The sequence below is a fragment of the Manacus candei genome, unplaced genomic scaffold, assembly GCF_025592945.1.
Source record: "Manacus candei isolate 608988 ecotype Guabito, Panama unplaced genomic scaffold, ASM2559294v1 h1tg000091l, whole genome shotgun sequence".
In the NCBI taxonomy this organism is placed as follows: domain Eukaryota; kingdom Metazoa; phylum Chordata; class Aves; order Passeriformes; family Pipridae; genus Manacus; species Manacus candei.
The window spans coordinates 226600-254455 of record NW_026138139.1 but is presented as its reverse complement, the minus strand read 5'-3'; the positions used below and the strand labels follow the sequence as shown (position 1 = coordinate 254455).

The following is a 27856-nucleotide window of genomic DNA, read 5'->3' as shown; positions in this document are numbered from 1 at the left end:
ATTATGCTGTTGCAGGACTTCTTGACTCAAAGCTCTGCATTCATCCTGTGCACTGCCTTTATTATTTTTGTAACTTGGCTCCCTCTCCAAATTGAAGAGTCTTTTCAGTCTCCTCATGGAGCAGCTGTTTCATTCTCTCCAAATGCAGTTTTCTCTGTACCTCTTCTTACATTCCCAGGTCTTCCCTGAGACCAGACAGCACAAAGTGTTCAGGATGTCAACTCAGCAAAGCTTTATATGGCAGCAGAGTCCTGCAGCCCTGCTGACAGTGCCCAGCATTTTCCTGGGTCTTGGCTGGTGCTCCATGTTGAGATGATGATTTTGGAAGGACATCAACCTGTTGGAGAGAGTCCAGAGGAGGCACCAAGAGGATCAGAAGGATGGAGCAGCTCTGCTGGGAGGAAAGGCTGGGAGAGTTGGGATTGTTCAGCCTGGGGAAGAGAAGCTTTGGGGTGACCTGATTGTGGCCTTCCAGGACCTGAAGGAGCCAACCAGAAGGATGGAGAGAGACTATTTGCAAGGGCCTGGAGTGACAGGACAAGGGGGAATGGCTTTGAACTGGAAGATATTAGGGTTGGATTAGGTATTAGGAAGAAATTCTTGTCTGTGAGGTGGTGAGGGCCTGGCCTAGGTTGCCCAGAGAAGCTGTGGCTGCCCCTGGATCCCTGGAAGTGTCCAAGGCCAGGCTGGATGGGCCTTGGAGCAACCTGGGCTAGTGGAAGGTGTCCCTGCCCACGGCAGCGGGTTGGAACGAAATGAGCTTTAGGGTCCCTTCCAACCCAAATCATTCTACAATTCTATAATTCCGTGGCTTTGCCTGGCCCCAAAACATTTGCAGGCAGGGTTAAATTAACACTTTTGCAGACAAAGAGCAGATATGACAGAAAACACATTTATTTATCCGGCTGCACAATGGAAATCTCAATCATTTTCACGTGCCAGCGGAGGGAGAAGTGACTCACATGGCTTGTGCCTCTCTGCAGTTTTCAGTGCTGAATTTCTCTAAAGACATCCCCATGCTGAGTGGCAGTAAAGTGTTTGGCAGTGCATAAACATGGAGAAAGACGTGGTTCCTGCCCTGAGGAGCTTAAAATGTGACACGGACAACACTGTTCCAACATATAACAATTGACTGAAATATGATCCATCGGACATAAGATCCATTTTAACAAGCAACTGGAATACCAAATATATATATAAAGGGCACAGGGAGGACACAGTGGTGTGTTCTGCTATGTATTTATAGGTTCAGAAGTCTACAGGCACAAAAGGTAGTGGTGGTTTGCTTGAGGGAAGGATTTTAGTTTCTTTGGCGGGGCTGCTCCAGCTGGTGCTTCCTGAACAAAAATAAGGAAAATTAGGTTAGAAGTCAGCAATCCTTCTGTGATTTTACGTGTCTGAACACTGGAAATATTGAAATGAATTAATTCCCATGCAACAGAGGAACTCAGATATAGGAGAGGTAGTGTGAAAGAAGTGATGGGGTTTCTGTCCTGTTGAGGCCCCACCAGCATCTGGTTGGTGAAACCCTTGGCAAGGTCGGAATTAGCTGGGAATCTAGTCCAGGTCAGGTTGGATGGGGCTTGGAGAAGCCTGGTCTAGTGGAAGATGTCTCTGTCTGTGGCAGGGGGGTTGGAATGAGACAATCTTTAAGGTCCCTTCCAACCCAAACTGTTCCATGATTCCATGGATCCCCCCAGCTCTAGAAAGAGCATTTTGCACTTTGTGTCTGTGACAGGGAGGAGGTCCCACCACCCAAGGGAAAATCTGCTGGCAATTTCAACTCTCTTGTAGGCTAATAGCTTTTTCCCAATAACTGATTGCCTGATCTGTATTTCAGTGAAGAGGAGAAGAGTCAGCAGGAGAAGAAGAAAACCTAAAAATAAAGATTGAAACCACAGAACTGGAGAGAACTTGGGCAGTGCTGGACACTCACACCCCTGTAGAGGCACTTCCTGTTTGGAATTAAACTTGGTCTAGTTTCGAAGACAACAAGAAAAAAATTATATTATGTCATATTTCTGCTCAGGCTTCTCTCCCTGAGCCAGTAATTTTCTTTTTAACAGTTCAACTAATTTGAGAGAAGGTTTCATTTGAGACATGAAGCTCCTAAAAGTTTCAGTGAAATCAGAAGATGAGTAAGGGAGGAGAGAGAGGAATTCTTATTCCAGATGGAAGAGAAGCTGCAATGAGTCTAAGAGTTAAGTATACTTTTGGATTATTTGGGTACTTAATACTGACCTCTTTATCAATTTTATGTTACTTTACAAATATTTAGAAGCTCAATTTCTTAATAGTTACCTGAAAACCTGTTCAAGAAATAATGTGTCACAGGGAGCTGTACTAAGACTCTTCTTGCTCCTCCACCTCTTCATTTCCTTCTCCCTCTTCCTGCTTTTCTTCTTCCTTTTTTAGAGAAAATAGTTGTAGTTACCATAGAGGAATTGAAATTAAAAATAAACAGTCTTGAAATGCAGAGCTCTGCTTCTGCAACTGTTCTGTTTCTAGTAAATGCAATATTCTTTGAGATTAAAAAATGGAATTAATGTATAGAGCTTTTAATGTACAGGGCATTTAATCTCCACATTCCAGGGCTTTAATCTGTGGAGTTAATAGGAATATAAGAACTCTCTTTTCAGGGAGGTTAGAACACAGCACATGGGTGAGCTGCAAATCAAAGCTCAAGAACAAAATGAGAATGTGAAATACGTGTGAATGTGACAAAAGGTTTAGTATTTTTAATGACATGCTTTCTTGGACCGGTAAACAAGATTCATGGCACAGGAACTGGACTCCTGAATAATCTAAAAATCATTCAGAATCAGATAATGCAGCCTTAGGTTTATTGCAAAACTTATTTCTCTATTTTATGTGGAAGAAATGGCACAATTTGAAGACAACAGCCCTTTGCTTCAGTCAGCCAAATGAACAGTTATCTGAAAGCTTGAATTTGTGCAACACAGACAACGACCTGTGCTTATTCTCTTTCAAGAGAAAATGAAGCTTTGGAGTGTTGTTCTATTCTGAAAAACAACTGAAAATTGCTTTGCAGGCTCCTCTGCTCCTTCTCTTCCAGCAAAGTCTTGTCCAAAGGCACTCCCATGTGGATAAATAAGCTTTATATCAAAATGTCATCTCTAAGCTGCAAAAGTGATGTGAATTCCTTCCTGGCATAATCAACCTATCAAACAATATATAATTAGTTTTCAGTCAGGACTGCAGGTCTTAAATGAGCAGCTCAGACCTTTGGTTTTCCCCTCAGACACCTCCTGTCTTAATAAGAGTCACATCTGAGTCTCTGAAGTAAAATCCTGCTTAAACATGTGCTCAGAATGGACCTGTTGGAATCAGATTCCTGGTTTAAATAATTTTTCAGGGAAAATCACTGCATTAAGTGATTATCCCTGCAAAACCAGAAAGTTAACATGAACACCAACACAGGTCAGCTGGATTAGAAGTTCTTGTGCCAAAGGAATATAATTTCTTTTGGCATTTTCCCCCCGGAAAGGTCCCTTTCATGAGCACTCTTTGGAACAGGACAAGCAATATCTTTCAGATATCCCCAACTTCTGTTCAAAATTCAAGTCAGTTAGTTTTTCTAGGAAAAGAAAGGGCATTGTTCTTGCTTGAAGCATTATTTTGTGGTGCCAAGGTGCAAACAAACCACCTTGATGGCCCTCACCAGCAGCCCTCACGCTTTGCCCATGGGCACAGGAGCTTTAGGGTCTAGAAAACTCATCTTATGAGGAGCAGCTGAGGGAGCTGGGGGGGTTTATCTGGAGAAGAGGAGGCTCAGGGGGGACCTCATTGCTCTCCCCAACTCCCTGACAGGAGGGGGCAGGGAGGGGGGTCGGGCTCTGCTGCCATGTCCAAGGGAAAGGAGGAGAGGAAATGGCCTCAAACTGCACCAGGGCAGGGTCAGATGAGAGATTAGAAACAATTTTTCCCTGCAGGAGTGGTCAGAACTTGCAATAAGTGTCCCAGGGAGGTGGTGGAGTCACTTCACCTGGAAGTTTTCCAGAGGTATCTGGATGTGTCCCTTGGGGCCACGGATTAGGGGTGATTGTGGTGGTGCTGGGTGAGGGTGGCACTGGGTGAGCTTGAAGGTCTTTTCCAACCTTGGTGATTCTGTGTTTTGGGGATTCCATTTCAGCTGCCAGGGGCACAAGGCACAGCTGTGACATAGATACAGAGATATAGGCATGGACTGCCTTTTGGAAGTGGGAAGGTGTGGATGTGTCCTCTTAATAACTGCAGGTCTGTAGTGGAAAACAGCCTGAAGTAATATTTAGTTTTCCTGGGAACCCTGTACAACATTCCAGGCCTAAACTTGCAGTGCTGGGCAGAGCAGAAAAGTGCATAAGGATTTGCACCTGGGTGAGGAAAATGTCTCCTTTACAGGCAGAGCTGCCTAAATTGTCAGAATGAACCTTTCCCACTCCCAACACTGCAAATGTAATCAGTTTGGTGTCATTGATTGCCAAAAGTAGAATTGCCTTGGGAGTCCTTGGCAAACTTTGTTGAAGATTCTGAAAGACAATTTTTCTTCCATTTACAGTTTTTTAATGATTAAAGGCCTATCTTTTCTCCCAGACAATAAGGCACTGATATGACCAATAATTATCTCTAGCAGAGTGTGGTTGATATTTAGTTTCATGAATAAGGATTTACCAACGTCTGAGTGAAGCAATGGGACTGAAAAGGAATTAAGTGCACACAAACAAAAGAGGAAAACAAAATGTCCAAGTACACTTACCCCTGTTACTGCATGTTCTTCCTCGTTTTCCTACATGAGAGATAAAAAAGAAAATGTTAAAAAGACAAATCAAAGACAGAATAGCAGAGGTCATACAGGAAAAAACACAGCAGAAATCAAACACTGAATTTAGGAAAATTATGTGGCATTCAGTGGATTCATTTTGAGACAATGTCCTCCAGATTAACTCACACAGCACGTTTAAACTAAGCTTTTATGCAGGAAAAGGGCTATGAAATCATTAAATTGAGCTCCATTTTTCTCAGTTGTTTCAATCAAACCTGCTTCATTGACAAGCAAAGCCTCGGAGCTGAGGTTTTGTTTGCTTGTTCAGGTGGAGTTTTTGTGGGTTTTTTTGGCTATCAGCTGGTCTGCAAAATGCAAGTTAAATCAGAATTGTAGAGAGTCTTATCTATGTTAGTTTTCATCACTCAGAATCTGGCTTGTGGTTCTGTTAAGTGTTGTAGGCTGGAACAGATGCCTTGGCTGGGGAATAAGGAAAAATACAAGCTGGGTTTAGGCTGTGCATTGAGCAGAAGTGATGAGAGAGATAAAAGAGAAAAATATATAAATGTACAGTGAATAGAACTTAATGTCAGACCCTAAGCTGGTTGTTAAGGAAAAGAGCTGATCTTACCCAAAACCCCAAAGAGAAGGGGCAAAAAAATCAGTGGTTGATCCGAGTTTTCATAGAATGAGTTGAGATAAGGGAGGGAGGTGCAGTGCCAAGGTTTATATATGGCCTGGGGAATTGCTGAGGCAGGATACAGACTTACATTCTAGTATGATTTTTAACATGATTCTAAAATAATTCTGCCCTGAAGGGAGCCTAATCTGCGCTGCAAACTGATTTAACTGGGGCACCTCTCAAGAAATATTCTAAGTTCCAGGGTAAAATCTGCAGTGAAAATGAGACAGTAAAAATATAGAAAAATTATTGCCAGCACATTTAGTGACCAGCAGAACCCTTGCTGCTCCATGTGCAGAGGAGTTCATGGTCTTTTCCTCGAAAAACTCAAAGACAAAGGGATAAACAAAGCAAGGAAAAGGAATACTACATCCAAACAAAATGGCTCCTAAAGTTCTCCACCAGAGAATGGGGATCAGGAATGAAAAAAGGAGATTAGAAGGGAGTTAAGGCTGAGCTTGATGAAGTGATTAGGGAAGGAATGTTCAGCAACAGGTTTAAGGTGAAGAAAAGTTTCACAATCTAAAGAAATTTGAGTGCAGTTGTGTCTCGGTGGCCCATGCTGAGAGCTGTTCCTGTCACTGCTGGATCTGTTTAAGAACTCTGGGCTTCCCAGACTTTTTGTGTGGATGAGGGGCTGGAGCTGCTGGAGCCTGAGGAGTCTCGTGCGAGTTCCATCAAGCACAACCCGTTGCACTGTGCCCTTATTGCTGCCCCTCTCAGGAGGCAGCTGCTGCCTTCAGACTTTTGTTTTTCAGAGGATTGGGGTCTCTCACCGGTTCCCTCAGGGTCACACCAGCCTGAGGCAAAAAGCTGGAGCTTCTGGACTCCTGCATGTCCCACAAGGGCAGCAGAAGAGTCAGAGAGAGCTGCAGCCTCCACACGTATCCACACGGACCATCACCTGCCATTCCTGCTACCCAGGCACTGGAGGAGCCTCCTGGAACCTGGGAGCCTCCATGGAACCCAACAACTGAGACAGTCCCAGTTCATTTTGTGATCTGTCTTGTGCTCAAAGCCTGAGGTAACTTTACCTCACCAGGACCCTCCTAGAATTTGTCCACAGCACTGGCATTTCTCCTGGGAAGTCACTGGAGAAAAGCTGGCTTGGTTACACCCAGCCTGAAGGAGTCATTTTTGAGATGGTTTGAAACTGGTGCTAAAAAGGGCCAAAATGCCAAGACTAAATTCCCACTGGCAGATTAATTCAGACACAGAACATAAAACTGCCATCTTTCCATTTTTTGATACCACATATGTCCTTTAGGATTTAACATCCAGTGAGGATACTCCAATGGCAACCTGGCAGTCTTTCAGTGTATTTACCTTCATAAAACCCTAATCAGGTAAGAAACTGTTATTCTAACTTTCTTTTATAGGCATAAAACAAGATGAAGAGACAAAAGGTGGAATTCATCTCACTGTAGCTGCCTCAGAGTTGTTCTTCTCATCTAAACTTGCCCTCTGTGTGCTGTCTGGAGTGAATGAGGATACCAGAATTCCTACAGAATGAATCATGCCATCCCAACAGAAGTGATAATTGGAATGAACTATAGCAAGGCGGGCAGATGCCACATTGCTGAAAGGATTTGTCCTGGGTGACATGAGAAGTGGGTGGTGGAACAGGGTGAAAAATGCTTTTTGTGCTCTCTCCCCTCCCTGGAAAACTGAAGGAGAACCTATTTTCCCACTTCCAGCTCCAACCCATTCCCTGAGAAGTGGAGCAAGGTGCTGGTTGTGCAGCAGTGCTGCTGCATGATGTCTCTGCACGCAGCTGCTTGACACATTTGCAGACATGTTCCAGCATTCTGCTCTCATTTGAAAAACATCAGAGCACACTGGCAGCCAGAAGGGCAAGAAACCCAACCCAGCCAGGGATGAACTGCAGTTTTGTGCTGGGCTTCCCTTGAGAACCAAGGGAAAAGGAATTTGGTGGCGTTTGCGTGTCAGCTGGAATTCACTGAGATGTAAAAAGGGCTCGGGTATAATTTAAGGAGGGATGTCGGTTCCCACTGAGGGCTGTATCTCCTCATCACCATTTTGAAATTATAATGGGACTTCCCAGTTCCTGAGGCTGGCAGGCGGATGTGAAAAGGGGCTTTTCCAGCCCAACAGTGACTGGATCAGTCATTTTTACTAAGGGTAATGAGGAAAGGCTTACAGAGAGGTGTTTCCTCTGGAAAAACATTGCAGCTGGATGAAAACAAAAAAGAACCAAACTCCATTTATTTTGGTCTTTAATGAAAGAGATGATGCATTTGTCTCATCTCCAAACCACAAAAGAAACTGAGAAGTGTGAGGGCTTGATGCTGCAACAGGCCTGACTCCTTGGGAAGAGTCACCTCACACTGCAGCATCAAAATAAACCCAGCCCTAAATGCCAAAAGAAACCCAGCCCTAAATGCCAGAATAAACCCACCCTTAAATGCCAAGCTGCCCTGCACTTTGAGATGTGCCCATGTGGCTGCAATGTCAGACCATGACCCCACAGAAAGGAAAACACTGCTCTCTGTTTCTCCAGTGCCCAGGGGATTCTCCACGGCCTGGAGAAGCCACTGTCAGATCTGCAACAAACATTAACAAGGAGATTTATGAGCACTGCAGATGCTGGCAATTTTTTCTTCCACCCAGGCAGGACTCAGATGTCGAGTCCTAAATTATTCTCCATAACTAGGGTCTGGTTCCAAATGGCCATCAAAAAAAAAAAGCAAGCTTATGGTGGCAAAAGGAGGCTGTGAAGTCATTAATCTAGGTTTCATAGCATCCTGATATCAGAGAAAATGCATCCAGAAGACAAGCAGGACCTCTCTGCAATCAATCTTCCCACCCTTGGGCACACTGAGAGGACCTGTGGGTTTATGTTTCCTGTGCTTAGCACAGGCAAAACCCTCATTCCACAAAGAGAAGGGAAAAATTACCTGTTGATCTTCTGATGGTGCCTGATCAGACTGAGCCTCTTCAGGAGCCCCTTCATCTGCCTTTTCTTCTGTGTGGGTCTCAGTTTCCTCCACGGCCTCAGACTTTTCCTCTGTGGCCTCAGATTTTTCCATGGCCTCAGACTTCTCTTCCACAGCATCTGACTTTTCCTCCTTGGCATCAGACTTTTCAGTCTCCTGGCAGCAGAGGAGAAGTCATTGTTACCTTCAGAGCTCATAATCAGCAATTCATTTCTATCAAATTCTTGACTTTTGGGGCATGTGTTTTTTTAATTTTGTTTCAGCATTCAAATGAAAATCCAACCCTTTTGTGGAAGGAACACTTGCTGGCATGTGGATCTGTTGGGGTTAGTGCAGGGAAAGCATGAATTGTGTAGGGAAAACAGGAATTCAAGCCCTTCTCAGCACAGCAGATTCTCTAACTTTTCTGTGGAAAATTTAGTAGAATAGATGTTCACCCTGCTGGCACATTCAGGCTTCAAGGAAAAAATGCTTTTTCACCAGCATGAATTCCAATTAAGGGTCATCAAAAAGCTACAGAAAAACAGAAGTAATAGAGGATTTCATATATAATCTCAACTTTCTTGCTGAAAAACATCAGGAAACTGTTCCTACAGCAGTCAGTCAAGTCTGTTTATTCCAGCACTGTGACCAAGCACCTCCTAGAAGGCTCTTTATTTGACGTCCTGCTGTACTTTCAGCCAGGAGGCTGAGAAAGGTCACCCTGGCTCACACACTGTGTCAGATAAAAGGAGGCCTGCATGGCCTTGAGTGGAACAGCAGAAACAAGATGAAATGCAACAGCAGGGAGAGCAAAGTCACGTTGTTTGGGACAAGCAGTTCTGGGGCAGAGATTATAAACAGGTTTTTCTGTTGCACTTTGGGAGCCTGTTGGTCAGTGATCATCAAGGAAGGAGAAGATGGATGTATTTAAATAAGCACAGAATGACTGAGCCATGAGTGTGACAGTGAAAGAGGTAATAAATGTGATGTGATTGGCAGATGTGTCCTCCAGATCTCTCTTTACCATCCCAGTCACTCAGGCTCAAGAAAGAGAAGCTCAGACTGGAACAGGTGCAGAGGGGGCTACAGGAACATCTGAGGGAGGGCAGGGCCTGTCCTATGAAAGGGTGACAAAAAAAGCTTCATTACTTTAATCTACTGAAAGAGATGCTGGGAGGGGATATGATATATCCCAGAATAGATCAGAGTAAACATCAGGGAGGGATAGGATAAGGAAGAGCTCTGAGGTAGATGAAAAACGGGTACAAATTGGCTTTAAAGAAAAATTGTAATCAGCATCGGTGTGAGATTTTGGAAGGGGTTTATAGCAAAGAAGCCGAGGCAAAGGACCCAATTCATTAAAAGGGAATTTGGCCCCTTCTGAGAGGTGTTATTTGCTGTTGTTTCCTCCAGCAACAGAGAACTGGGTTCAGGGAAGGTCTTGTCTTATGTCATCCTGAGTCCTACCCCCTATGGGCAGAGCAGCACATCCCTGATAGGGGACTGGCTCCTTCCTCATCCCTGTGACCAAGCCCTTACAACTCATCCCCGGGTTCCATTTGAGTTTTGCTGCTTTTCCACAGTTTCATTTGTTAAAGAAAAGCCTCCAGTAATGATCCCCTGTCCTTTAAGCTTCACAAGTCCTCCCCCAGTGTCCCCATCACAGATGATTTCCTCAGCCAGTGTTTTTATCCTACAGAACCATGGCATGGGCACAGCTCTCCAGCTTTTATCCCCAGAGCAGGCTGGGGTGAGTGCTGGCCTAGGGATCTCTGTCCCATGACGTGGTGTGGGACATCAGACACGTCCTCCTGCTGACAAGCTCTGCTGGACCGGGACAAAAATGACAGAAAAGAGGTTAGGAATGGATCTTTTTTTCCTGAAACTTCATTGTCTGTAAGGTTTGGTGCTCTCTTGGCAGTTGTCTCCTGAATTATGGAAAATAAGTTTTACAAGTGAGGAACTTGCAAGTGAGAAGAGAGTGGGCACAAAGGCTCCTAAATTCCCCTTCCTCTCCAACTGGAGCAGGAGCCTGATCAAGATTAAAGCTTTAAAAAGCTAAACATTTCTATCCCACACCATTTTCACACTCTGTTACACAGCTGCAGGAATGTTTTTGCCAGCACATGGGGGATGCTCAGGAAGAGGGATGAGCAGCTGGGAGTGAGCAGGAGGAGCTGCAGGAAGGAGGAAGGAGAAAAGATAATTTCTTTTTCTGGCAATATTGTCTCATTTCAAGTCCTCATAAAACTGTGGGCTCACTGCACTTGATGCTGGTGGCATTGTTATTAAAAAAAGATCTCCAGAGGCATTTGTTTGGCTTAATGTACCTTTTACTTTTCCCCCAATCGACCAACAAAATATTTGAAGATTAAAATATGTAGTAACATAAACATATATTGAAATTCTCTTGTGCAACATTATGTTAATACATTATTTTTTTAAGCAAATGATAACTTCTTAGAGATACTTTCTTGGCAGAAGTTCCCAAAATGAAAAGGATGGTGTTAATGAAAACTAAATTCATAGAATCACAGAATGGTTTGGGTGGGAAGGGACCTTAAAGATCATCCAGTTCCAACTTCCCTGCCATGGGGAGGGACACCTTCCACTAAACCAGGTTGCTCAGAGCCTGGTCTTGAAATAAGTTAAATATTTTTTTTCAGCATGAATATTAACATTTTAAAATCCATATGCTAAATTTGTTTTGGCAGATACATAAAGCACATGAAGACCAACGAAGGCATTCTAATTAAAACAAACCTATTGTGTAAATCTACCTCAGATGAATCACATATTTACTCAGCTCGTAAGGCAAAAAAAGAGTTGTAGCTGAAAGAATTTAACTCCAGAGCAGCTTGTTGTCAGCCAGAACACACACACATCCAGAGTTCTTGTTAATTCCATGGAGAACTCTGACATTGGGAATGTCATCGTTACACTGACTCTCCACAGAAACACAGAATTTGATTTTCAACTAATTTGAAAGGCAGTACCATTTGTAAAGACTGGCTGGCAGGGCATTTACACACACTGTAAATTTGTAATTCAAAGCAAACTTAGGAGAAGCCTCCTTCCACTAACAGACTTAAGCTCAAGTATCTATGGATTTTGGGATATCAAGACTCCGGATATTAAGATCAAGAATGCCAAGATTAAAGCTTTAATATATTTAAATACAATTTAAATATATTTCTCAGGTAAATCACTGAGTTTGCTGTCTCAGACTAAGCATAAAAGTGGCACTGGCTTTAAAAAGAAATGTCCCCAACTTTGAGAGCAGCTGAGGCTGACACACCTGACCCCAAACCCACAAACTACATTGATTATAGTTCAAATGTGCACACTTCTTGTATTGGGACAGCACTGTTCATGTCACTAACCCAAGATTCAATGGGACCCTTCAGCAATCTATCACTGATTTGAGTGACCTTTCAGTCAGGAATAAAGGAATAAATAATTGTTTCCTACTGAAACAATTACAGATTTTTATAAGTAAGAGAATACTTAAATAATGACATTGAAAGGCTACTTTGTGTTTGCTGCTGGTGTGAGAAGGATCTCCTTTACATCTATGTGTATTCAGAGCTTCTTTACGTGTGTCTCAGAGTCAATGTGCACCTTGGTGACAAGCCTGACGTGTCCCAGACATACCAGAGTCACTCTGTAAGTGTGGATCAACTTGCACATGGAGCTGTGGCACCATCCCAGCTCCAACACTGGGCAGTGACTGTTCAGTGTAAACAAGTGGATCTGGTGCCCAGTTGTAGCCACACAACCCAGGGAGGAGTCGGGGCTGCAGGATGAGGATCTGCAGGAGTGAAATGTGCATTTTGCACTGAGCAGTGGCAATTAATTGGCAGAGAATTTCACTACAAGTGTTTTGTTGGGAAGTTGTGATTTGTTAGGGAGCCACAAAAGGCTCATCTGGTTCTTTTAGGAAATAGGCTCAAAACAGTCCTGGATCAGGATCCTGTAGGACTGTGCTGTGAAACAGCATTGAGGTCATTAAAGAGCTTCTCTACTCCTGGTGCAGTATGAGACAGAGGATGGATGGAAAAAGAAATAGAATGTTTCAAGAGAAGAGTATAAAACATTCATATTAATCTTATAAAGATTAATCCCTAGTAAAAATACCTAGAAAGCAAATGTTTACCGACCTGTGGTGATTTCATGCTTTACAGCTTGCTTCTTTTATAAAGTATCACCACATTCCAGACAAAAAAAATGTACTATTATTTAAGAAGGGATTAGAAGGAAACTCTGTCACATGTGTCATCATCACCATCCCTTCCACACCTGACTTATTATCCCAGATTTCTGCTGCTGGAAGTCACTGTCACGAGCCATCCATTGTGCTTGTGCTAAGTTGAGGTGACAGCTGAGCGAGGGGGAAGGTTATTTGTGTGACAAAGCACAGCCAACCCCTCATGCAGAGGTGCTGAGAAACACCTCTGCAAGAAATGCTAAAACACTTGCCCGTGTCTCTCTCAAACAGGGACAGATTCTAAAAGGGAGACAGTAGAAATTCTACTTTTTACATGGACTTTTTACAAACACTCCCACTTATTTCCACTTTCTGGGCTGGAGCCACCACCAAGGAGCAGTTAATCAGTGTAAACCCCACTTGCACTAGCAGGAATCTGCCCAGCAGAATGTACTAAACATATTATTTTCAGCATTTACAAGGTTGTCACGACGTAGAAACCTCTGCTGTCAGCTGGGAAGGAATGAATTCTAAAAAATTATTACTTTGCTTCGTAGACATGGTATCTAACTGAGCCTTACATGAAGGAGCAGATAATCTATGAAGTGGGAAGATGGGGAAATGCAATTTTCTTTATCTCATTGATTTCCCACATATCTTTTATAATGGTTATAATATGGAGTACCTGCAGTCCTTTAAGCCTTTCATGGCTTTGTGGATGTTAATTAAATGAATTCTCACAAGACCCTTGTGAGGTAGGCGAGTCATTTTTATTTCCCTGGTTAGGAGATGGCACAGCTAAAGCAGAAAGTTTAAATGACTCTCCTTATCACACAGGGACTCAGTGTCAGAGACATTTATAACAACTGGGGCTCTCCCCTGGGTGCCTTTTCAGCTGTAGCTCTCAAAGCACTCAGCAAAGGTTCCTTTTCCTCTCTGCTTTTACAGCAGAGGATAAACAGGGACATTTACAATGGTGTTTCACTGCACAGTTGGCAGCAGAGCTGGGCCAGAAGGCAGATCTCCTGCTCCAAGGCAGCTCCTCAGCCAGGTCACCACAACACAGCAGAGTTCTCTCCTCACTCTCCTGATTAATTTCTTTTGTTGAATCACCCACAAAAGGTGGCGATATTTTATTATCATCCAACATGATCTCGGGAGAAGGGAGCTATAGTGCTCTCTGTTATGAAACTTCTCATTAGAAGAAGACTCTGATAAAAAGAAAACACACTGATAGCTAAAAAGAACACAGTGAAAAAAATGTGGGGGAAAAAAAACACAAAATAACAGGTTTTTCTTTTGCCAGAAATATATTAGAACATTGTGAAAATAAAGTGGATGGAGAACCATGGGTAGATTTGCCAGAGAGACTTGGTGAAGTCCTGGGTGAGCCTTTATCTCCTCAGCCCACAGCCCTGCTGCTGGGGGACAGGACAAACCCTGTTTGGTGCCCTCAGGGGGAAGGGAAGGTTTCTTGTAAAACAGCCTAGAAAATGCATCAGGAAATTCTGCATCATTTAAAAGCTGAACATGATAAAATACTGCTTTGTGTCAACAACAACAAAACCATCAGCTGGAGCCATGGTAACAAGCCTGCAGTGAAAGAAGGGAAGAAAGAAAGATTTTCTAGTATTTACCTAACCAGTCACTGTTTTTTCCCCCCCTGACAACACTTTGCTGCACCAGAATCTAAAGTATTGCTTGTGACATGCTGAGTCACTGCCTATGTTCATCTTTTATTAAAATCAAATAAATGATCCCCATGGAAGGACAGCAGTGCATACCTTGGTGCCTGGAGGAGGAGCAAGGCCCAGGAATGAATAAATAATATTTTCTTCCTTCGCAGAGAAAAAGGATTCAAAATCCTAAAAAAAAAAAAGGAACGACAAACAAATAAGAGAATTGGCATCAAAAAATCAAATAAAAAGCACAGGAGGAAGAGACCAACCCAGGTAAATCTTATATTGATGAGAACAACCATGAATTTGTACTTCTGCCTGCATTATCTAAGCCCCAGGAAGAAAACACAGATAAAGGGAGTTTCATATAGGCAATAAAATTAATAAATGGGCAAATCTCTCCAGAGACTTACACTTTAATTATATCCCATGGATGTCAGAATCAGATAAAATTAAGTGTCTCGTTTTAATGTGCCTCAGCTGTGCACTCCAAGGCAAAACTATTCCCACTTCACTGTTAGAATGAAACTTGCTGTGAGTAAGAACACAAAACAGGCCCTCAAATAAAAGACAACACTCAACATGATAGCATGGGTGAAATGAAACTTTATTTTAAAGCAAGGCACCCTTGTTAGAAAATGCAGATATTTTTCAGACCAATTTATCAGAGGGCTGTGCTGTTCCCTCTGACATGTTTCTGTCAACCAAAATGTCTTGTCCACACGTGAACAGATAAATCCTTATGTTAAAGGCTTGTTTTCAGTGCTAATATAACTGGGAAGATGGGAGGGAGGCCTCCTGTCCTGCCTCTAGAACTTGTAGGGTATTTACTGTTTTCACCTATCAATTAAGGAAGCTCTGCTGTCACTGTTTTGTTACTGGAAAGCTCAGGACTCACATCTTACACAGGTGAAAATCAATGTGTGCTTAAGGTCTCAGCAGAAACTCTGGCCCACAATCACACCAGGTCTAGGACAGGGGACTGAACCCTTCTGCTGAGTCCTGCACTACTGCCTTGAGCATGTTATCATCCTTCCTTTAATCCCAAACAACTCCAGAAATAGAAGCCTGTAAATAATAAGGTGCTGAGTCATCCTTGAGACTTGTTTGTAAAGCTGGGTTAGACCCCAGTTGTTTTATTGCACCCTTTCAGTGTTTCCAGAGAATAAATTGCTGGCCAAGAGTAATCCCAGGGAAAAGCTGGAGTGGAGGGTTTAGCAGTCACCTTAATGTCAACAAGACTGGACTCAGTGACATTTCAGTCCCTTTTGGAAGAGCTTAAGAGGCATGATAAACGACAGCCCATTTCACCCATTTGTCTGGGGGACAGATTGGCTTTCACACAGTCACAGGCAGTGGGAACTGCCTGGCTGGGAGAAGCCCTGGAGCACATTTTGTCCTGAGCAGGCAGAAAAGCTGCTGCTGCCCCAGGCCACCCACTGCTCAAAGGATCTGTTTGCTGCTTTCCTGTTGCTGTGGGATTCTCCTTCTCACCAAACCCAGGCAGGGTCTGCAGCTTCACCCATGAACTCAGGAGTAACGCAGCAAACAAGAATATGAGGATTTTCTGCAGATTCCAAGGGCTGGAATTTGACATGGCCATGAAAACACAGAAGACTTGTGTCATCCACACACCAAAAACTCCTAAAGCAGCCTGAGCAAACTATGGCATGACATGTCAAGAGGTGGGAAACAGAAGACAGTAATAAGGAAAGGCCATGAAGTGGACTTGATATTTTATACATCATTTTGAGGAAAAGCAGCAGATGGCAAGTGTATTAAAAATCACCAGAAACACTCAGCCTTGGAGATAACCAGAGCTGAGGGCTAAAGCAAGAGGTGTGAATGACCAGACAACTCCTTATCCTATCATATCAGATGTTCTTTGGCAGCAGGGAATGTGCAATGACATCCCCAAGGAAATGTGGCATCTCGTAGTAAATGGAAGGTCACATATTTCCTCACACTGAGGAGGAAGCTGTTACGTGTTAGGTAAGGGATAAAGGAATGATTACAGTGATCATGGAATAGTTTTTCTATTGCATGTTTGCACTCTTGCTCTCCTAATGCTGACCAAAGCAAACATTGCCAAGGCAGGCAGTAGGAAAAATGAGCAGTAACAATTTGTTAATAAATAATATTAACAATATTATTTATTAATATAGGTAAACAATAATATATCTGTATGAGAAGGAATAAAGGGTCTAGGAGGAGGGTAGTGGTGTCATTTCTCAAGTGGACATCAGTGGAAAGTTCTTCCCCACGTGCCTGGTAGGACAGCAGGTCAGAGAGCACAGAGAGGGCATGGAAAATCCACCCTTGGAGTCTTTTTGAATTGTGGTAGTCAAAGCCCCAGGCAACACCAGCTGACTTTAAGGTCCCTTCCAACCCAAAGCAATCTGTGATTCTATCATTCATGTAACTGCTACAGCCAAACATATATAGGCTACAGCCTATATATTGGCTACAGCCAAACAAATACAAGGACCTCTGGAGGGCTGTAGTCCAGCCTGCTGTCAGAGCAGGACAGCTTTAAAGATCATCCAGTTCCAACCCCTGCCATGGGCAGGGCCACCTTCCACTAGACCAGGTTGCTCCAAGCCCGTCCAACTTGGCCTTGGACACTTCCAGGGATCCAGGGGCAGCCACGGTAACCTGGGCCAGGGCCTCCCCACCCTCACAGGGAAGAATTTTTTCCCAATATCTAGCTAAACCTACTCTTTCAGTTTGAAGCCACTCCCTCTTGTCCTGTCACTCCAGGCCCTTGCAAATAGTCTCTCTTCATCTTTCTTGTTGGCTCCTTCAGGCCCTGGAAGGCCACAATCAGGTCACCCCAAAGCTTCTCCTCTCCAGGCTGAACAATCCCAGCTCTCCCAGCCTTTCCTCCCAGCAGAGCTGCTTCATCCCTCTGATCCTCTTGGTGCCTCCTCTGGACTCTCTCCAGCAGCTCCATGTCCTTGCTGTGCTGTTCCCCAGGGCTGGAGCAGGTGGGGTCTCACCTGAGGGGGCAGAGGGGCAGAATCCCCCCTGCCCTGCTGCCCACGGTGCTTTGGATGCAGCCCAGTTGGATTTCTGGGCTACAGGTGCACACTGCAGCATCAAATAAAAGTCTAATAATCCAGAGATTTTTTTTTAAAAGTATGTACATGGGAACTTTTTACTACAGTTTTCAGTTTACAGAGAATAGCCGAGATTTCAGCTCACAAAGAAAAGCAGAAGTGTACTTTCCATTTCTTTCCTAGTTTTCTGGAGTTTTTTTGTTAAGCAAAAGCAAAGACAAGAGCAACAGAGTGCTCAATATATTTAGCAAGTGACACAGATGCAGACTCTGTCTAGACATGAGCAAAGAAGCAGCTTAAGAAAAAGATCAAATAAGGACATATTTGCCAACACTGATGGATTAGGATGGATACTTGAAATTGGTGCTGTAGCTGGGCATACAAAATGAATCCATTTGTAATCTATTTCTTCAAGTGGCAATAGCAAAAATCTGAGAGAAAAAATAAGATTTGAGTTATTTATAAGACAGTCTTAAGCTTCTCTGACCTCAAGGAAAAGCTGCTCCTAGTCGATGTACCTTCATGAAAATGCATCCCTAGAAAACCCCCATTTTACAGAACGAGTTGGGAAGTGGTCTTCCAGAACATCCATAAAAATATCAGCAGAAAAGCAGGTTAGCAGTAGGACTGCATTCTCTTGCTCATTATGTCACTCTATTCCAGCATGAAAGACTCCTCACCTGTCCCCAGTATCCCCTCTGTCCTCACCACCACCGCTCCCAAAATGTCACTGAAGTGCAGGAGAGGACATTGGAGAAGGTCCCAAAGGACCATTTCTCCCAGGCAAGAATCACTACACTGTTCCTGGCAGGTGTTTCCCTGATCCATTGGTAAAGACCTTTAATGAGATAATTAGTCAATCCCCTGAAAACTGCTTATTTTCTGACGTCTGACTTCAACTTACTTTGCTGCATTTTTCCCTCATACATCTTGTCCCACCTCTAGTGGGAGTGGAGCAGGAGATACTTTACAAAATCCTGGAAGCATGGGATAATTCATGTGGGAATAAACCTCAGGAGATCATCTAGTCCAACCTCCTGCTCGAAGCAGGGCCAATGCTGAATTCACACCAACAATATTTGAAGGTTGTCATGTCTCTCTCCACATTTCTTTTTCTCAGGGTGAAGGAGGGAAAGAGTGAGCTCAGAAAGAAGAATGAGCAAAAATGAAATGTATCAGATTTGACCTACAAAAAGAGTCCTACCTGGGAATGAAGAAAGAAAAAATCAGCAGGAAGAGAAAGCTGAGAAAATGAAAGAGAAAATATCCTATCCAAAAAAAAAAGAAATGGGAAGAGTTTGACATGTCAAGCACAGCAAAATGAAGATTAACAGAGGACATGATTCCCATTTACAAATACAAATTTACAAATTCTCCACCAGCCACACCATCCCACGTCACACTCACTGTGCAGCTCCCCTGAGGCACCTTCCCCTGGGCAACAGGGACAGGCTCATGAGCTGATGTGGCTCTCATTACCTCATTTATTTGGAAATAATGATGCCATGAATCGGTCTCTGTTATGCACCCACTGGGATCATTAGCTATGAGCTTTGGGAGCTGGGCACATTAGAATTCTGGAGAGTTCTAGGCTAATTGTAATTTTGATTTAGTTTTTTAAATCAGTAGCTGCGGTTCCTTCCCCCTTGGAAGTGTCTTTGCAAAAAGACTGTTTCTTCACTTAAGTTTATTTCAAGATGTAGATTATTTGGCTTCCTGAAATAGCTTCAGACAAGGAATAAAAACTTTGTATTTACTATTTACTGGCAAGGCTGACCAGCTGCAGCACTTTATAAGGCAATTACTCTTTAATTCCCTGTATAAACTCTCCAGGGAACACCAGAAATATTTATTGCAGCATTGGCTGCCACAAACCCCAGAGTAAGATATATCAAATTATACTTTTCATTGGTGCAGACTGAGTGCTGAAATGCACAGGAACTCCAACACCCCAACTTCTCTTTTAAGAATCCTGTGAGAAAATGGGGGAAAAAACTGCACTCCGACATTTGTACTACCAACTTTTGCTCTGGGAGCACCTAAATTAATTCTGAAAACTTAGTGGCATGTAAATCCCTGCTCTCCCAGTACAACCTTGCAGTAGTTCACAATGGATTTGTGCAGTAACTTAAAACTGGGCTCACTATGTGAGCTGCATTTCAGGGTGCTTTGCAGGTTCATTCCAGTGATCATATCACAGCACTTTCCAGACTTTGTATTTCCACCCAGACTATGAGGAAAACAAGTCCTCAGATTATCTCCTTTGATTCAGAGTCCTAATATTCAGGCTGGCACAGTCCTATATATCTGTGATGTGAACAAACTGTCTCAAGAGAAAGAAGCTGTTACAAGCACATATGAAAATACAAAAGTATCTGATGAGTCTGTTATGAAGAGATGGATGTTAATTGAATAAGCAATATAATTTCAACAATTCAAACCACATACTAAAACTATTCCAGCATACAATCATTCCTATTTATTTGCATGATATAATGGAAAAGAAAGATTCCTGGTCACAGCCTCTGGTGCCTCAGATGTCTGCTTGACAGCTCAGGTGAGTCTGTGTCAAACAAACCAAATATTAGCACTTCCCATGCAAAATTAATTTAACATTTTCCCTCCATATGTACTCTGCTCTTGAAAATAAATAATCTTTTGGGGTTTTTTTTTTTGCTTTTCTGTGCTTAAAAAGTGCTTCTTAAGGATTGTTCTTTCACAGTGAGTCTCAAATTGTCTTAAGGAGTTTGCTTGACACTTCCTACTAATGGAAAAGAGTCACTTCCTATGGAAAACAACTCTCTGAAGGTATTTAAGCATCCAAACAGTTTCTTACCCCACAGTATCTCTCCTCATTGAAGATCTGTGGAGGGAGGGGAATTCCATTTTGAGGCTTTTTTTCACCTGGGACATTCTCTCTCATCCATTTCCTGTTGTCCTCATCCCCTGCTATGTCCATCTGCTGAAAGTCAATCTTGTTGGCCTCCAAAAAGCCCACGACTTCTTGCTGCTTCTTTTTTATCTGGGGAGGAAAGAGGAAAAACTGAATTCCTTCTTTAAAAAGAAAATTGTTGTTACAAGAAGAACTCGTGAGTATGTCAAGTTTACAGAATCCCAGGATCATTTAGGTTGGGAAAGACTCCAAGGCCAAGTCCAACCTTTGGCCAATCACCACTTTGTCAGCTAGGCTGGAGCACTGACATGTCCAGTCATTCCTTGGACACCTCCAGGAATGGGGACTCCACCACCTCCCTGGGCAACCCTGTCCAAGGCCTGACCACCCTTTCAGTGAAGAAATTCTTTGTGAAAGTTAGAAGTTCTTGAAGCTGGATCCACCACTCCAGCAGCCCTCACACTTTTCAGCACCCAGAGCCCTGCCATCCCCCCCATACACACACACCCAGCTCCTTCCTTTCCTCCCTGGAAGCACTGATACCTCCATCTAGGGAATGAGGCTCAGTAGGAAGCCTCCCACTCTGCTCCCAGATCCATGAGTGTGGTGTACTGTGCCTGAAGTCAGCACAGGTCTGAGAAGGTACACATTCTCCTCAACATGTAAGAGCCTCCTTTTTCCTGCTAATTACATTCGACATTTAGCTCTCCATGAGCCACGTTTCTTTCTGTCCCTGTTCTTTAAAGCTGAGGGATAATTAAATATCACAGAATCAGAACCATGGAACCATCAGGGTTGGAAGGGACCTCTGGAGATCATCCAGTCCAATCCTCCTGCCAAGGCAGGGTCACCTGGAGCAGGTGACACAGGAACGTGTCCAGGTGGGTTTGGAATGTCTCCAGAGAGGGACACTCCACGCCCTCCCTGGGCAGTTGTTCCAGTGCTCTTCACCCCCCATGGAAAGAAGTTTTTCCTCATGTTGAGTTTTTCCTCATATATTATTGATATATAACATACAAATATGAGTGAAAGCTCAAGAAAATCCAGTACAGCTCAACTCCTGTGCTTCAATATTTCCCACATTACAGAATGACATTGAAGTTGGACCAGGAATAACATGTTAGATACAATTAAAACGTATTAGACATAGTTTCTGTGACACCTAAAAATCCTTCCTGGTCCTTATTCCCTTTGAATAGTTCTGTACAGACCTAGAATGCAGGCATCAAGCCTGTATCCCATCCCTTTACTCTGAAGATGTAATACTCAGTATAATTCCCTAATAAAGGAATGCTACTCCTGAGCAACACTTGAAGAACTTGCCATCTGACTTAGCCAGAATGATGCATCATGGTAATTCTGACATATGAGCCATCTTGTGATTTGAAACCATGTCTTCCACACATCAGACATCTGAACACCTGAGTTTAAATGACACCAGGCTGGTGTAAATCAGTCCGAGACAGGAAATGAAATGAGAAATGAATCATGGATTATGTATTTCTATAATCTAATAAAAGAGAAGAGCTGAAGCAGAGTGATAGCCTGTTCTCCTGGAAGAATTTATTTGCATGAATAAGAATAAAATTTCCCAGATTACTTGAGTTGGAAAGAACCCACAAGGATCACTGAGTCCACCTTTTAAGTAAATGGCCCATATGGGGGTTGATCCCACAACCCTGGTGTTATCACCATGTTTTAACCAACTGAGCTAATCTCAGGGTCAAGTTTTCCTGTGTAAATAAAAAAAGTATCTATGCTTGCTTGTAACAAATAACAAGAATAAAATGGTGTATATTTTTACGACAACAATAGAGATTTATGGTGAACTGAAAAAAGCACATCACTTTGAATGGAACCACTAATCCAAAATAGTCAAAACCCATAGAGCTGACAGAGCACAAAGGTGCTTATTTACATTCTTATTTTAACTTTTCAAACAGAGATAATTTTATTAATGGCTACTTAGCATTTATGTGCAGAACATGTTCAGGTGGTAGAAAGGATTTTTTGGAGGAAGTGGGAGAATAATATTTGTATAAATGGTTAATAAAATCTGTACAAGCCAGTAGCAGGATTTTCATCACATGCTCTGACAGGCAGTGAACTCAAGTGCTGTCAGCTGCAATTCCAGTGTCAGCTTGTCCCCTTGGACACAGGCACTGCAGTGGATACTGCTCCTGGAATAACTGCACATGGATAGTGCCTCTGAGGAGATAAGGGAAACAGAGCTATAGATTCTGTGCTCCCCTGCTCATGGCTGTAGATATAACTTTTAAACCAGGCATAGCAATTCTTCTTCAGGTGGGTCGGGCAGCACCAGGTCTGAAAGCAAAAATCAGGCAAGGGGTGTGTAAAGAATTAATGCTGAGGTAAAACAGTAAATTACATGGAATTATGCTGCATGAGGGAAAGGCAAGATGTTTCTTATTATGACAATAACAATAAAGCAAACAGAAGCTGTGCTGTGGCTTAAGGCTCCCCATTGCCAGGGTTTAGTCAGAGCAAAGACATGGGACACACACTAAGTGTAAAAGTACAAAGCAAACCTTTGCTGGGGGTGGCCCAAAGCACTGGGCAACCAAAAGAATGTCTCCAGCAATCAGCACTCAGAGGGGGGAATGGAGGATGTAACAACCCAGAGGACAAGCAGAGATTTTCCCAGAACGGATGAGATCGCAGGAGCTTGTTTGTGTCCTCACTTGTGTCTGATGGCATGGGAAGAATTCAAATTGCTTGGGCATAGATTACTTGGAAAGTGGTGGTGAGCAGGATATTCTTTCATCAATGCCATTTTCACTTCCAGCAAAGCTTAAGTTCCACCATCGCTGGCTGCCAGTCCATTAAAATAATAAAACACTGTTCTAGATCGTTTCTAGCTAGAGGGTGAGAGTTGACCAGAGGAATTGTGGATGTCCCATCCCTGGAAGTGTCCAAGGCCAGGTTAGAGGAGGCTCTGAGCAACCTGGGCTAGTAGAAGGTGTCCCTGCCTATGGCAGGGGTTGGAACGAGATGAGCTTTAAGGTCCCTTCCAACCCAAACCATTCCATAACTCTGTGAAATTCTACAGATAATATTGTGTTCACCTGATGCATAATGAAATATTATCATCTATGTCCTCACAATCCAGTGCATTCCTGTTGATCAGCTGCCCATGGCAGAAGGAAATAGTCAACAATTTATAGCAAGAGGAGCAGTTTGAAGCCATTCCCCCTTGTCCTGTCACTCCAGGACCTTGCAAATAGTCTCTCTCCATATTTTTGTCAGCTCCTTCAGGCCCTGCAAGGCCACAATCAGGTCACCCCAAAGCTGTTCCTCTCCAGGTTGAACAATCCCAGCTCTCCCAGCCTTTCCCCCCAGCAGAGCTGCTCCATCCTTCTGATCCTCTTGGTTCCTGCTCTGGCCTCTCTCCAGCAGCTCCATGTCCTTGCTGGGCTGTTCCCCAGGGCTGGAGCAGCTCTGCAGGGGGGTTCTCACCTGAGGGGGCAGAGGGGCAGAATCCTCCCTGCCCTGCTGCCCACAGTGCTTTTGATGCAGATTTGAAGGGGGGGAAAGTTCATAAAATGTCACCAAAATCACTGGGAATAAAAGATTTTAGAGGTGCCCCAACCATGAGCAGCAGCAAGAGAGACTTTGGAAGACCTGAGCCCTCTTTCTCCCATGATTTAAAACCTTGCAGGATATTCCCAATTCCTAAACACCTCTGTAACTAGCAACAAAATTATTTTATTTTTTTTTACTACTTGCTCCAAGCCAAGCATTTAGTGCTTTTCAGAGCTATAAATAAGCTCTCCACATAATGAATAGTTCAATATCAGCTAAGTTTGGAGGAGAAAGATAATAAAACTGAAGATATTTAAAATAAATTGCTGAATCCTCGATGGGGAAAATGCAGATTAGCTCTAGAGCTGAGGTGGATTAGATCATTCAAGCATCTGATCCAGAGCACCACAATGTCACTGGGTTCACTGCAGTCACTTTTACAAAGCATTTATTAACATTTAAACAAGGAACACTGAGTAGTATGACCGTGTAGTACATGGAATAGAAACATTTTTCATTCTTTACCAATGATCTGATTTACACCAGAGGAAGCTGGACCCATCCTATTTGAAATTCAAATTCAACACCACATGTTTGATGGAGATCAGGTACTTTGAAGAGATCACCAGTGCTCCTAGGACAGTTTAAACTTCCAATTTAAACTCTTTAGGGATTAAATTAATTCTTCTCGGGAAAAGCTGTACAAGGCTGATACAAAATTTAATTTTAATAGCATTTTAGTGACACATTCAATTTTAGGTTGACTCCTTGCATGAGTGAATTTTATTTGATGTAGAGTAAAACTTGTTAAAGGTTCATTGAAAGGATCCCTCCCATCCATGTTCATCAGTAAATGTGGAAAACTGCTCCAGCTGAACACTTGGCATTGCAATTCTGAACCAGTAATGGGAACACATGCTGCCTTCTGAGATTGCTACGGCTCCACACACCCCCAGCACACCAGAAAGGAGGAAATACAGAGGCACGTTGCCATGGGAAGATTCCATACTCTTCTCCTGGAGTCTCCAAAGGAGACCAAAACAGGTCGAACAGGGGCAAAAATACTGTCCATGCACAGCGTGTGGCGACTTATAAAGCTCCTTGAGCAGCAAGTGAATTATTCCAAATTACCAAACCTGAAGTTTCCAACCTCCTCTTCTTTTCTTTTTTTGTTTGTTGTTTTTTTTTCCTTAAATTTCATTATAAAAAGAAGGAATGCTAAATGCCAGTAGTAAATTTGGAGTGTCAGGCTTAGTGGGAGAACTGCAAACCTCCTCAGCGGTATTCCAACTGGAATTTTGGTGAATGACCCCTGGTTCATTTTCTAGAGATGATGATCCCATGAACAGGGGGTGTTTTTTGGAGCTTTTCCACTCTGGAAGCTTCTTGAAGAAATGGAGCTGGTGTCAGGGAGACAGAGATGTAGTTCCAGCTCTGGGCAAGCACCAGCCAGTTTGTTTAGCCATGTCACTGGCAGTGAGTGAGTGCCAGAGGAAAACTGAAATCTGAGCTCATCTGGGAACTGGATATAAAAGGAAACAGTCCTTTCCCGGTTCCCACCTCCCACGGACTTCCAACCTCCCCACTATTCACATGCCCTTCCCTTCAGCTGATACACTCTGCTGACAGCTACAGTAGGAGATCTCAATGCTAAAAATCATCAGTATAATGTTTCAAGAGACACACACTCCAGAAAAAAACCCAAAAGACAAACTACCAAACAAACCAAAAAAACTCCCCAAACCTAGGGAAAGGGAGGGGAGTGGGGAAGAAGTTTTTCTGCATAACTTTATTCAGCTCCAGGCTCTTTCTCAGCCAGAGTTCCCCTTTTGCAGGAGAAGTGTCCTAAAGCCTCTTTTAAAAACAAATACATTATTTTCTACTGCAGACAATCTGCCTTCACTTCTGTGCAAATACAATATCCACTTTGTCCTTCTTCAGTGAATATATACTTCATATACTTTTCCAAACATAGTAAATCTATTAAATAATAGATAATTTAGATGTAAATGTCATAACTGTGGCAAAAGCTCTCACGCAAGCCAGACTGCACTACCAGGAATTCTCTACATCTCGAGCAGCTTTCAGGACTAAGGTGGCCAGTGTACAATAAAAAAAAGGTTTATTACTGTTAAGAATTCCAGTGTTTTTTTTTTTTCTCAAATGCAAGCTCTGTCCTGGCACCTTCTGGGCTAATTCCCCACCCTGATCCCAGCAGTAAGAGGATGTTAAAGGAGTCACCTACCGCTGTAGACCCCGAAGATGTGGCCACAAATACTTTGATCACCATGTTGGCAGTGATGGAAGTGAATCAGCAGAGCCTGCTATCCACAAGTCACCACGATCCCAAGAGGAATTCAGCAGCTCCTGGGCTAACCCGGGTCCTAAATGGATGCCCCCTCCCCCAGGCAATCCAGCAGCTTTGCCCTCTCCTCGGGGTCCCGGGTTTTCCCACTCCATTGGCTCTCAGGTATTTTGGGACGAGGATTGGTCTGTAAGAGGAGCCGTAGCGAGAGGTTTGCACCTGCCCCCGGCCTTATTGCATTAGATTGACAGGGTGGCAGCCCAAAAAAGGCAAGGGAGAGTAGTGCACCAATGAGACAGGGCTGGAGAAATATTTGGGAGAGGGGGAAGGGACAAGTGAGAAGGGGCAGGGAGCTGGGGGCAATCACAAAGCCATCAGGTTGCATGGGCACTGTCGCTGCTGTCGCCTGCACAAAAGAGCTTGTGCCCTTTCCTTGATCACAACCAGGCTTTGGAGCTGTAGCTGGAAAATTTAGATTATAGAAGGGGAAGGAAGAAGGAGAGGGCAAGGGGAGCATAGATGCAGAAGTAATTATAGGAGAGATCACACTGAAATAAGCCTTGGTTATGAACACTCAGCTTTAAAGAATTCAGCTCATCGTCCTCACTGCAGGCTCAGGGATTTCCCTCCTTGATACTGAGGGGGGTGATTTGGCTGACTCCATGCACCCAGAACCTGCAGTTGCCTTTTCTCCCTCTTTTTGCATCACCAGTGAAAATTTCCAGGCCACAAGGTGAAAGAAGAGGTTCAGAATACTTTGGAAACCCCCATCTCCCCATTCTACTCTCATTATCCAGGATGCTCTTTTTCCATCTGGTTGTTGCTTCTGCCCCAGAGATGGCCACAATTCACTGGCTGCCTGCACATATTTGCTCAAGGAGGTCTCTGAGCATGAGAGGTATTTTAAGAATGTTAAATGATAACAGATTACTTTCAAATTTTAAGGGCAAAGTTTGTTTCTGCTGTAAGTGAGCAATGTGAGCTCAGTAAAGCTGTCCCTATGCCAGAGGTGAAACTGGCCTAGGTTTTAAAAGGGGCTTACACACATTTGACATGTTAGGATTGAATATAGCAATGTCCTGAAAACACTTACAATGGAATATAACACTTTATTTCTAGGATTGAATAGGTAGGACCAAATGCACTGCTAAATAGCAATAAAGCAAATAGTAAATATGCTGTTGAAAGGAATTTTTTTTGTCTGTGAAAACCCTTCTGTGAGGCTGGAAATGCAGAACTCCATGTATGGAACTGGGATCCTGAAAACACTCACTGAAAACTAAAAATAAAACTATGGATAGTTTACACTGTGTGGCTCACCATCTGTCATTTCTTTTTACTTTTGAGAGACAACAGGAGGTTCAGCAAAAAGCCTATTAAAAGCAGGTATGTTCAGAGCATTTTCCTGTAAAACAACAACAACAACAACAAAAAAACCCACATAAGTGAAAAAACATAAATTACAGCCAAAAGTTGTTTTTCATGCTTGTTTCCCAGGAGATTTTGGATGTGAGTATAGCCTAGGAGACAACGGGCAACTTGGAATTTAACGTTTTCAAATTATTTGGTTATTAGTGGTCTGAAGAAGTACAATCAAAGGATGCTGTGGTCATTGGCATCAAAGCATATTGATAAGCCTTGTGATAAGGATGCTAATAATTTCACAGAATCACAAAATATGCTGAGTTGGAAGGGACCCACAAGGTCATCGAGTCCAACTCTTAGCCCCGCACAGCACCATCCACAAGAGTCACACCATGTGCCTGAGAGCGTTGTCCAAACATTTC

General features: G+C 43.2%; 1 protein-coding gene across 2 annotated transcripts; it reads right to left on the bottom strand.

The window, feature by feature from the left end:
* Window positions 1-876: 876 nt before the first annotated feature.
* On the bottom strand, window positions 877-26212 carry SH3BGR (SH3 domain binding glutamate rich protein). 2 transcript variants are annotated; one of them, XM_051768015.1, is made up of 7 exons: window positions 26010-26210; window positions 20165-20350; window positions 14375-14455; window positions 8363-8557; window positions 4757-4786; window positions 2302-2406; window positions 877-1337 (listed from the first exon to the last, which is right to left on the bottom strand). In XM_051768015.1, the coding sequence occupies exons 1-6, from the start codon at window positions 26052-26054 to the stop codon at window positions 2344-2346; spliced, it is 600 nt and encodes a 199-aa protein (XP_051623975.1). In that variant the 5' UTR covers window positions 26055-26210; the 3' UTR covers window positions 877-1337; window positions 2302-2343. The 2 variants fall into 2 exon arrangements, with proteins under 2 accessions (XP_051623975.1, XP_051623976.1); XM_051768016.1 differs by lacking the exon at window positions 877-1337 and having other exon boundaries at window positions 2298-2406; window positions 26010-26212.
* Between the last annotated feature and the right edge of the window lie 1644 nt (window positions 26213-27856).